Genomic DNA, 11627 nt, shown 5'->3' with positions numbered 1-11627 from the left:
TTAAGACTTAGTCCAGATCACTTTTTTGAGTATTTTACTATGAAAACAAATCCATGCTGATTCTTGTTCTAGAGAAAATTAACATCTAGGAACTGAAACTGGAGACTTGATGTTGCTAGATCTTTTAACTTAAGCTTTCAGAATCATTCGGAAAAGCAGAATGCTACTTGAATATTCATACACATTCAGTCAGTTTTTAATGCTATATAAGTATTTAAAGGAATTTTGTATATGAAAAAGTGCAGCTAGGTACATCAGAAAATGGTTAGCATGAACTGTAGTAGCTTAGTTGCCTCTTCTACTGGAAACAGTTCATTAGCAAAGAACACCTTATGGAAGGTAGTTGAAACCAAAGCAATTTCAAATAAATCATGCTCTCTCACTCCCCAGATAGTAACAATGTAGCAAACAAAAAAATGTTTTAAGGTTTGGGGTGTGTGGTTTGTTTTTTGGTTTGGTGTTGGTTTGGTTTTTTTTTTTTAAATAATTGAACAACTTCCATCTCTGTAGAATTTTACTCACTTTTTACAGGTGGTGAAGGGAAGTGAAAAAAGAGTATCTTCCATCTTTTCCTGGGGTTTAATGTTTTAAATGTAGTAATTGTTCTGTATATTCTATGGAAAATATTGTGCTCTAAGTAAGGAGGGCGCTGCCTTCCAGATACCTGATAATTGGGATAAATGTTGAGGGGGGCATTGTCCACTTCACCACACCCTGTTAGGAGGATGGACAAGTATTACCATGCGGAGTATTTTTACTGAAGCATTTAATGAAGTGCATAGTGGTGTTGGTTTTACTTTGTATTGTTATGGACCAACATTGTAAAGGGGTGGTAGCATGAAGTTAGTACATTTGTCGGATGTTCTGAATGTCCTCTTGTCATGACCCAGACTGGACAGACCAGAGAGTCATGTTTAATTCGAAATTCCCTCGGGCTAAATTAAGGTGAAAGGACACCAAACGATCAGTTAAAGATTTTATTCATGACAGAAGCAAACTGAACTGAGGAGGCGTGGTAGTAGGTGGCAGGGTTTCTCACAACAGGAATTGGCATAAGACTACTTCTGTAAACTGTGTAACCATATACATCAGTTCAGGGAATAAGGAGATCCCTCCCGTTGAGTCACGAGGTACAAAGCAGACCCCCTTGCTTTCCAGACTCCTCCTCAGAGAAGGGTCTAGGGGTGGCTGGATCTACTCTTAGTCTCAGACTTGGTCAGTGGTTTATATCTTGAAACAGATGAGGTGTAGGGATTGTGGAAAAGGAAAGAGAGAAGAAGACAGAGAAAAAGGAAGAGAGAGAGATTTCATGAGTCCTGGGTCCAGCGTTGGTTCAGTCAGCCGAGGGGTCCAGTCCCAGTGGGCTTGCATGCCTGGGGCTTCAGTTGGTGTCCTTTTATCATCCTTGCTCCTCCTTCAGGCGGGCACCTGAACTCGAACTCGTCAGGTTAATCAGCAGTTTGTGAGCCTTTGGGCTTGGGGGTCGTTTGTGGAGTAACTTCTTCCCTGCAGATCCCTGCAGACCGGGCCATTGTTTGATTTTTGTATCAGAACAGCTTATCACAACAGGGAGCTGCGCACCCTCCAGCATGCCCTCCCCCTCCTGTTGCTGATGTCTGAGCTGATGGGCTTTTCACCTTGGTTCCTTGCTGTGCACTGTTTGTCTTTAAGCAGAACTTGCCCCACCACAATGTTTGAGACATTAACTCTTTCAGTCTCTCACACCTCCTGTACCAGCTTGCTCCAGTCAGTGCTTTTAGGAATGTAAACTGTTTGAATTGGTAAAATAATGTGTGATTTGATTATTATTAAAGGTGGCACCTTTTTCTTTTGAGAACAAATAGAAGTGTGCCTTGAGAAAGATGAGAATGCTGTCAGTAGCTATCGCAGCACCATACATTAGTATGTAGTCTCCTTTTACGACAAAAAGCTTAAAAATTATCAGTTTTAAGTTTCCTTTGAGAGTGCTTTTTTCAGGCTGCCTCTAAGGGATGATCTCATAACCCTCATTGTAATTCCTGTGGTAATATGTAATTGTTCCATGCTTTGTGTGAAACGAGGAGGGTAGGTCTATACCATAGTCTAATGGTTCATTGCCAGTTACTCATTTTGATGAGCCACCAAGCTGGTAGTTGAGAAGGATGGCTTTTACACTGTTAAGAACCGAGTCCTAATGCTGCCTGATATACTTGAGCCCTACAGAGAATCATAGTTCATGGGATGTGGTGTAATTTGGAAAGAATATGCATAATATTTTGAACTCAGGCTTTATTTAGAGTATTAGATAATTTTTGTAGTGGTAGGCAGATAGACCTTGATATTATGCTGTTCTAATGGGGAAGGTGATGTGGTGTGGGTTGTTTTTTTTTGAACTGCTTAATCCTACACTGAAGAAAATCATTGCCATGCTCAGGTGACTGCATGTCTAGAACAGTAACTAAATTTTATCTAGTATTTAAAGGGAACCTTTAAACTGCAGGGAACTAATTTACATCTTTTTCCATTCAAAATCCTCGGAATCTAAGGAAATAGTAATTTTGAGATGTATTTCTCAAAATCACTTTAGGTGTGAGAGATACTAGTGCAGTGGAGTAGCAAATTATATGGTGGTTGTGGTCATTTTCAGAAAGTGCAATTAATTTTTATATTTTGTAAAACAACTCGCTACATAAAGGGGGGTAAAGGGGGAATAAAGTGGACAAACACTGTTCATTTGTAAGAAATGGCAAATTACAAGTTTGATTACTTAAGCAGAGCATGAAGTATGACTTTGCTTCATTTTTCTTATGCAGTCATCTGAAAGAAGAAAAAGAGACACTGGTCACTTGAAGTAGGTAATGTCTTGATTTGCATGTCCTAGAAGCTGATGTGCTCTGAGGAACTCAGGATAGTGTGACACCTATGATAACAGAGAATTTCTTTGGGCTTTTGTTCCTTTAGCTAGTAGGATCAGGATCTGAGAACAGCATCACAATTTCACGAGGTTATTACTTCAAGTAGGTTCCAGTGTGACGGACGGTACAGGTGCAGTAAGCCCCTTACAACTTGCTTTAGCTTACTATTGCTTGGCAGAACCTTGTGAAATCATTTAGACAAGTAAAGATAATTACTGGAGGGGCCAGCCACCAGGAGTAGGTGGAGAGAAGGCAAGTTAGGGAGTATCGCTGCAGCCTGGAGAGAGGCTAGAGACCACGGAGATGTCTGCTCGTTGGAAGCAGCAATTCGGGCTGAGCCAGGAGGACGCTTGCTCGCACTTAGCACCAAAGGGTTTAGTAAGGCCCGTTTTGCTTTCTGAACTTCATCAACCCAGCGTGCATTGAGCCATGGGTGCTTCTTCCCCGCTGACGTTCAAGCCCAAGGCTCACTTGCCTCTGGCCTTTCTGACCTAATGTACTGTCTTTGCTCTTTAATAAAGGCTTTTCGGGATAAAACGCGTATTTATTTGAGGACCGCCGTGACTGTGACCGCAGGCAGGCCTCGGAGGAGAGCCGGCCTGGGGCCGGCGGCGCGGCGCAGCGAGGCGGGTGCGGCGGCTGTCCCCGCCCGGCGGCCCCGGGGGAGGTGCTGGGCCGGGCCGGGCCGACCCGCGCCACGCCGGCCCGGGCCGCCTCCTCCCGCTGCCCGGGGCGAAGGCTGTTGCCGCCGGGTTGTGAGTACGGGCTGGGGGGGAAGGCGGTGGCGGGGGAGGGAATGGCGCCCGGGAGCGCCCGGAAAGGCGAGGCGAGCCCGGGCTCGGGCTCGGGCTCGTCGCGTCCCGATGGTGACCGGGGGACAAAGGTGGGCAGGAAGCCCGCGTTCCGCGGCCGCCCGAGTGCCCGCCGCCCGCCCTGCTGGGGAAGGTGTGCCGGGTGACGGCGAGTCAAGGAGGGTGCGGCCGGGGCCGGCCCCGGGGCCCGCCGCCGAGAGGAGCTGCGGACAACCGCCGGGGGCACCCTGCCCTCACCCAAGATGGCGCCGCGACCTTCCCGGCGCCGCTCTCACGTGAGAGCCGGGCCGGGGGCGGCAGAAGCGGCCGTTTCCGCCGCTCCCCGCCGAGGGCGGACGCGGGCCCTGGGGGCGGGGGGGGGGGGAGGGAAGTGGAAGGGGGTAATACGACGCCGGTGCGCGGCTGCTGAGGGTGGGAGGCCGAGGGGGGCGGGCTGCGGGGCGGGCCCGGCCCGGGGGGCGCCCTCAAATGGCGGGCGTGTCTCGCGGGCGTGGGGATGGCTGTCGCCGCGGGACCTCTCTGCGCGCGCGCGGTGGGCTGAGGCCTCCGTCTCAGCAGGTGGCCTGCCTGCCTGCCTGCCTGCCTGCCGGCCGGCGCTCGTTTTGACAGCAAACGTTAAACGTGTGAAGGGTTTTACTTTTCCTTCCTACCTCATTTTAAGGAGTACTTTTTCTTCTGGAGGCCTTGTGGTTGATAGTGAGGCCGCCTCGCGGTTGTTGTGCTGAAAAAGTGGTTGGGTTTGCAGGCTTACTTTCACTGAAAAACTTGAAGTAAGCTTTGTCTTGAAGCCTTTTTATGTTTGTAGAAGTTGAAGCTGCTGTGGTGAGAGGCGCCAAAGAGTAACTGGGGGGTGTTACTCTTGCTTTACATACAGGAATAAATTTGTGGCAGCGGTGAGGACTTTGGTGGGGGAAGGACTGATTTCACTGGCCTCTGACCATGAAGAGAGTCAGTAGGTCGTGCTGGAAGGCATTAGGCTTTTTGGTTGAGAAGGGGGAGATTTTGGTGGTGTTGGGTATTGACTGGACCAGTAGCGGTTAATGCTGACTGTATTTGAACTTGTGCATAATGCAAGGGTGACTTAACTGTTTGAAGCCAGGCTGCACAGCTGCGCTGGCAGAGCCAGTTGTTCTAGGACCCAGGCAGTATGCTGTTGTTCATTTCTCAGCTGAAGCTGCATTTGTCTCGCCCTTTAATACCAGTTTCCTTCAATATGTAGCTTAGGTAAGAATTACAGGAGCATGTGTTTATACATGTAGTTGGGAGTCAAAATAGATTAATTTCACTATTCATAGTGGCTATTTACTGCGTGTCATAAAAAATGGTATTGTTTGCTGTGGTATTGAATCCTACATTTATCAAAGCCAGCCCACGTTCAGTTAAGTAATTCCTGTCATACTTTGCTCAGGAAGACACACTAACGTAATATGGATGCAAAAGAATAGACTTACCAGATGCAACACTGTAAATCTCTAGTAGAACTACAAGACAGAGGTTTCCACATCTTAGCTCTAGAATTACGAATCGTAGTCTGTCATGATGCTGTGTAGTGTTGAAACTTTGCTGGGGGTTGTTAGGGCCTCATTCATGGAGTTGTGCAGTGTAAGTTGGAAGCTGGAGAGAGCAGAGCTGTGCTACTCTTAATTGTAAAATACAATGAGCTTTCTCTATGCTGTGTTAAAATACTTGCTGGGAGCCAGATTTCGTAGTTTTTATGTATGTCTGTAAGTGTGGTGGGTAGCTTTTATATTTTAATGGTTACTGTGATGAGAGAGAGAGGCAAGATCTGGTTACGGCATTAAAAAGATCTTTAATTTTGCTCTGGATGGCAACTTTTGCAAATGAGCTGTGAGAGCTGAGATCTCTCTAAGTGGCTAGTTCAGTGAAGGGCTCACATGTCGGGGGGGAAACCACAAACTTGCAAGGTGTGTGTGGAGACTCGAATGCTGCCGTTCTCCCTTGCTGAGAATGGAGATCTTCTGAGGCTGTAGGTTGGATCGCCAGAAATGAAGGAAAGGGATTGAACTCTTTGGTGGGACTTGCACTGAGGTTCTTGATGCTTGCGCTTTACAATTCCAGTTGCTGTTGCACTAAGTCTATTGGAAAGCTCCGGTGTATACTGCTGCAAAGACCTCTTTTGACTGTCTTTATTCTTGACCATGCAATAACAATATTCTCTTTTGCTTTCACTTGGTAGGAATAATGTTTCCAACATGTCTGTGCAGTCGCTGCTTTGTGAAAGAATTGCTGTTGCCAAAGAATTGATCAAGAGAGCAGAAGCCCTTTCCAAGTCCCAGAAAAGGAGAATAGAAGGTGGGGCAAAACTATGTGGCAAACTGAAGGCTGAGCTGAACTTCTTACACAAGGTGGAGGCAGGGAAGGTGGCCATAAAAGAATCCCATCTGCAGAGTACAAACCTTACCCATCTCCAAGCCATTATTCAGTCAGCAGAGAACCTGGAGGATGTCATCAGTGTCCTCCGAGTCTTTGCTTATGAGGACAGGTTTGGAGACAAACAGACGCTGGTGGTAGATGTAGTTGCAAACGGAGGTCACACGTGGGTGAAGGCCATCGGTCGGAAGGCTGAGGCCCTGCATAACATCTGGCTAGGGAGAGGCCAGTATGGTGACAAAAGCATCATTGAGCAGGCAGAGGACTTCCTGCAAGCAAGCCGTCAGCAGCCAGTGGAGTACAGCAATCCCCACATAATCTTTGCATTCTACAACAGCGTGTCCAGTCCTATGGCAGAGAGACTCAAGGAGATGGGAATATCTGTGCGAGGAGACATTGTGGCTGTGAACTCGCTGGTGGAGCCATCTACAGAAAACCAGCACCTTAGTGCCAGTGAATCAGATGACGAAGGCCCTGAACTCCTGCAGGTGACCAGAGTAGACCGGGAGAATTTAGTGGCCAGGATTGCTTTTCCTACCCAGATCAAAGTAAATGTGTGCAATAGGGTTAACTTGGACATCACTACCTTAATAACCTATGTCTCTGCTCTGAGCTATGGTGGCTGCTACTTCATCTTCAAAGAAAAAGTGCTAATGGAGCAAGCAGCTCAAGAAAGGAGGGAGAGAGTCTTGCCTCAGCTGGAGAAGTTCATGGAGGGGAAAGAGCTCTTTGCCTGTGAATCTGCTATCAGAGATTTTCAGTCCATCTTGGAAACGCTGGGAGGACCTGGGGAGAAAGAGCGAGCTGCGTTGCTTGTTAAAAGAATTAATGTGGTGCCAGATCAGCCATCTGACCGTGCCTTAGGACTAGTGGCTAGTTCAAAAATCAACAGCCGTTCTCTAACCATTTTTGGGACAGGAGACACTTTAAAAGCCATTACCATGACTGCAAATAGTGGTTTTGTGAGGGCAGCGGCTAACCAAGGTGTCAAGTTCAGTGTTTTTGTCCATCAGCCGCGAGCATTGACAGAAAGCAAAGAATCTGTTGCCACACCTTTACCAAAGAGCTGCCCAACTGATAATGGACTGTAAGTTATTTAATGAGTTAGTCATTGAAATATTGCAGGTGCTGCAGTGGAGGCGTTTGGAGAAATAAGAGGTGTCATAATACATTTTTGGGTGTGTATCAGTGAAAACAGTAACTGTAGCAGCAGAAGGGTTCCTCAAGGCATTTGCAATATCTTTACTCAGTTCTTGCTTTCTTTGGTCAGCTGACCATTAATTTATTCACTAAGTTAATATAAGATTTCAGTAATAATTGTTAACTGGTGTACAGTATATTAATTGTATCCATCCCTATTAAAAAGTTCAGTTAAAGCACAGTTACCTTTGTGCCCATGTCATTTTTGTCCTTTTCAGAGAGATTGAATTCAGCACGTTAGATGGACTTCAGGCTTGACTTCTGGGGAGCTTAAATCTTTCTTTCACCTATCCTGTTCAACTGAATTTTTTGTGGATTCAGTGGTACCTTGTGTAGAGACCTATGCCTTTTTGTGTGAATGCTGTTTCCTGCAGACATGACTAGTAGCCATGAATAGAAACCAACTTAAGCCTTCCTCCCAACTTAAGCCTTCCTCCCAACTTAAGCCTTCCTCCCAACTTAAGCCTTCCTCCCAACTTAAGCCTTCCTCCTTTTGCTGGAAGGAACCCCTCTATGTATACCATGTTAGACTGAATTGGGCAACAGCTTTAAAATTCCCAGAAAAAAAATCAGTTGAAATTGGAGTTTATTGGCACTAATATGTTGTGACTCTTGGGCCAAACTGGACAGCCAGTGGTAGCAGACCAAGGAGGCAAATCTGCTTCCCTTTTCTCTCAGCCTTTGCCCAAGTGCAAAGTCTTGCTGTGTGCAAAACCCAGTTTAAGGCTTCAGATTACAGAATCCTCCTAAACTGAACCTGCACCCAGGTAGGTTTTGATACTAGCAAGCTGTCTGCTGAGTACTTGTGGTGAACTTGAATTTGGCTCTGTTTCTTGTGCATTACCTGAAACAAAGCCTCACTGAGTTCCTGTAGTGTTGGTGTGGTGGAGAAGTAGGTTTGTGCGGTTTGTTGTTAAATGCTATTTTGCCCTATAGTAGAGAGAAGCTTTTTCACCGGTGTTGTAATTGCTGGTCTTGCTCAAAGGGTAGAATAAAAAACAGTCGTTGTCATCTCCCCACCCCCTCCACCCCCCCACCCCCCCCCCCCCCAGGAGAGAGTTGCTGGTATAGAAGTTTTCCTAATGTTTTTGTGTATGCTGTAATGACAGCACTTGCTGTTTGGTATTAATTTGCACCAGGTTCCTAGTGGAAAATTTTGAGATGTCAGAATGAACCTCTTGGCCCTGAGCTATACACTTTATCAAGTCGGTGAAAGAGATACCCACATAGTATTTTATCAGTTGTTCAACAAGATAGCATTATTATGCAGTTTATATATACTTCAGACAAAGAACATTCCCTTGCTTCTTGCTACTCCACTCTAAATTTCTTCCTGCAGTACAAAGCAGCTGCAATGCTGCCCTTAGCCATAGTCTCTACCTGTTTCTTTCTGTCTCTGGTACTCTGGTATATTCCAGTGCTGGTGTAAAGATACTGGCATGCCAGCAAAACTACTCTGCATGTCTCCTCCAGCTGAGTAAGCTTAACTCAGAGGAGCAAAACTGTACTTATTGTCAGTATGACTCTTGCTCTGCTCTGTTCTTACTATGCCTGTAGAGTAACCTTTTAGGAGTTGTCGCCAATATCTACATGCTGTGTATCTTTACCTGTAACTTTTAAGAATGCGGAGGGCAGTCTGCTCTCCACCTGCCCCTTGTTTCTGCTGGTCACTGAGGTAGTTCATGGGGTTTAGTTAAGATAGGTGGAACTGGATTTTGGGTTTTGCTGCTTCAGCATCCAGTCTTCTACCTGCCAGTTTCACAGGTCTCCCTTTGTGAGTTGTTCTAACAAAACATCTAGCTTGTTCCTACAGCCTAACGCGGTGTAAGGAAACCTCGTGGCAGGATACATCCCCCACTGTAGCCATTATTTTCCCTCAAAGTTCTTCTGAAGGGAAAGGAGGACCAATGCAATGAAACTATATAAATAATATGTTGGCTGTGCTGCAGAAATGCCAGTCTGCCTTAGTAGTTAACAGTCCCAGCTTCACCATACAGGAGCTTAGGGAGATAGTGGTTTATCATGGTATGGTGGATTGACCAGAGCACAGTCATGGGTGTTTGTGAAATGTTACGGTGCTATAAACAGCTGGAAGGAAACATGCCTTTCATTTCTGCCCCGAGAGCTCTTATTCTGGACACCTGTATGATGTCTTTCCTCTGCCGTAGGTGTGGGAGCAGAGGTGAGAGAGGCCATCTGTGGAGAATAAGAATGAACTGTGTGTCTCAAAACTCTATTTCTGTTTGGTATCAGAAGTCCTGAAAGAAGGTACAAGAAAACTCCTAGTGAATAATTTACAAACAAATAACCTGGGAGAGAGGGGTTCTTTTTGTTTGCAACTCAGCTTTATAAAGCTGAGATTCCAACAGACAGCTTACTATTTATCACAGATTAATCTGTTTTACAAAGTTACAGGATATACTTAAAACTAAGTGCATGATAACTTTGCACTTATGCATGGTAATTTTTAGGGCCTTTTAAGAACTAATCCTTTGTATTTAAGTTACTTTTAATTTGCTTGCAGCCTTTCTACCCTGATGAAGGTTTTGAATGAGTAAATGGGAGAGCTGCTTCATTCCACTTCTTGTTGTGAGTCTAAGAAGTGGGTTTCCATCATTTTCCTTGCTCTACCCCATTCAGTACTCTTGAATATCCTCTTGGGCACCCTCTAAAGAGGTTTTTCCAAACCACAGTAGGGACGGCAGTGACCTGCATTCTTACATGGTAGGTGACTCAGAGAAAGTAGTGAAAAGCAAGTAACCTCTGTATTGCCTAGATAAGAAGTGGGTGAGCTCTGTTTGCTGTATTTCTTCACTCCTGCTGCTGCAGCGCTAGCTGACTTGTTCATAGAAAACTCTCACTACAAAACACTAAATGCAACTCTGTTTAAAAGCCTCTGTATCTGGAGCCATCATGTGGTGATATTCTTCATTACCAGTCATATTTGCCCAACACAGTAGTTATTGAATCCATTTTCTTTCTCTTACCAATTTTTAACAAACACATGAGCAATATTTTAGGAATACGAAACTCCAGGAATTGTCTGCGTGCCACTGTGTGACTTGAGGGGGGTTTATTGTTGTTTTGTGTGTCCTTGTTGCATGGTGCAGTAAAAAGCTCAGAATGTGGGTGTTCTGGAGGTTTTTTTGGTGTTTTGAAGCTTTTTAAAGCTATTTTTGCCTTCAGTGTTTTTTTGGCTTATTGGTCAAACAGAAGTGCAATGCTGGCAGACTGTAAGAATTGCTTTATAAGATGAAACCTGAAACTGAATGCTGGCTTGGAACCAAAATGTGTTTTGATTGTAATACTTCATGGCTTTTGTATTGCCTTCCAAGATATTGGTGATCTACATATATAAAGCAGTGTTCTGGTTTAGTGTGTTTAGATAGCTTCTACTTAATTTTACAAATGGGGGATTAGATGTTGGACTTCCCTTATTTATGACTTTACAAATGAGTAGTTAGAAGATACCAAATTATATTTGAAATTAAGCTGAAAAAAAATGGAAATCCAAGACTGCTTATCCTTTCTTCCAATATCACACTGCTTTGTCTACACTGCATCAGGCACTTGAGGATATGGAGAAATCTCACTTGCTGCAATGGATTCTGTTTGATTATTTTTTTCACTAAATGTTTCAGCATTAAGTTCCTCGGCAAAGATGGATTCCTAAACTGTTTTGGAGAACCTTGTTCTTCTGGCACTTTTAATTTATTTTACATTATTTCTGTATGGCTCCATAGTCTCTGAGGAGAGCCAGCATCTCTGTTCTGTGAAGCAATCAGTCTGTTCTCTGTGCTCCAACAGTGCACAAATGAATACCAAACAAGGAATGCTGTGATTGATGCTAGGCAGTACAAAGCACTTGGATATTATATGAGAAATAAGTAGGTAAGTTATGTTGTTAATACATTTACGTTTCTCATTTGTCTTCTACAGTTTTGTCAAAAGCAAACTTATTTTTGGACACAGCTGTGTATGTTCTTTACTTTCAGTTGTTCTGGCTGACAAAAATTTTCAGGTGAATGACTTGTTTTTCACTGTACCTGCAAGCCATGAAAACACTCAGGTAGTTTTGCATGTTGCAGCCACAGCTGTGTAAAAGTGTTATTCTTTGGTAGGTTAAATGGGCTAAATAGTGGTTTGTGTTTCAAACTGTCCCACTCCTCTGATGATGCCTTCAGCAGACTTAAAGCAGTCTGCTGAAGTCTTCTGCAGCCTGTCTGAAAATAGTTTCACAACCCTGTTCCTAGTTCCTGAAAACTGAACATAGGCTTGGTTGCAACAGTAATAAAACAAGAGAACACAAGCAGCAGTTGTTTGAATTAAG

At 44.7% G+C, this 11627-nt stretch overlaps 1 protein-coding gene across 5 annotated transcripts; it reads left to right on the top strand.

The window, feature by feature from the left end:
- The first annotated feature begins 3527 nt into the window (after nt 1-3527).
- On the top strand, nt 3528-7478 carry C2H7orf25 (chromosome 2 C7orf25 homolog). 5 transcript variants are annotated; one of them, XM_075054437.1, is made up of 2 exons: nt 3528-3649; nt 5904-7478. In XM_075054437.1, the coding sequence occupies exon 2, from the start codon at nt 5920-5922 to the stop codon at nt 7186-7188; it is 1269 nt and encodes a 422-aa protein (XP_074910538.1). In that variant the 5' UTR covers nt 3528-3649; nt 5904-5919; the 3' UTR covers nt 7189-7478. The 5 variants fall into 5 exon arrangements, with proteins under 5 accessions (XP_074910538.1, XP_074910558.1, XP_074910578.1 ...); XM_075054457.1 differs by having other exon boundaries at nt 3587-3653; XM_075054477.1 differs by lacking the exon at nt 3528-3649 and adding an exon at nt 3847-3981.
- The last annotated feature ends 4149 nt before the right edge of the window (nt 7479-11627 follow it).

This window comes from Buteo buteo, chromosome 2, assembly GCF_964188355.1.
Source record: "Buteo buteo chromosome 2, bButBut1.hap1.1, whole genome shotgun sequence".
Lineage (NCBI taxonomy): Eukaryota > Metazoa > Chordata > Aves > Accipitriformes > Accipitridae > Buteo > Buteo buteo.
Note: the sequence above shows the minus strand (reverse complement) of the source record. Positions and strands in the feature narration are given on the sequence as shown.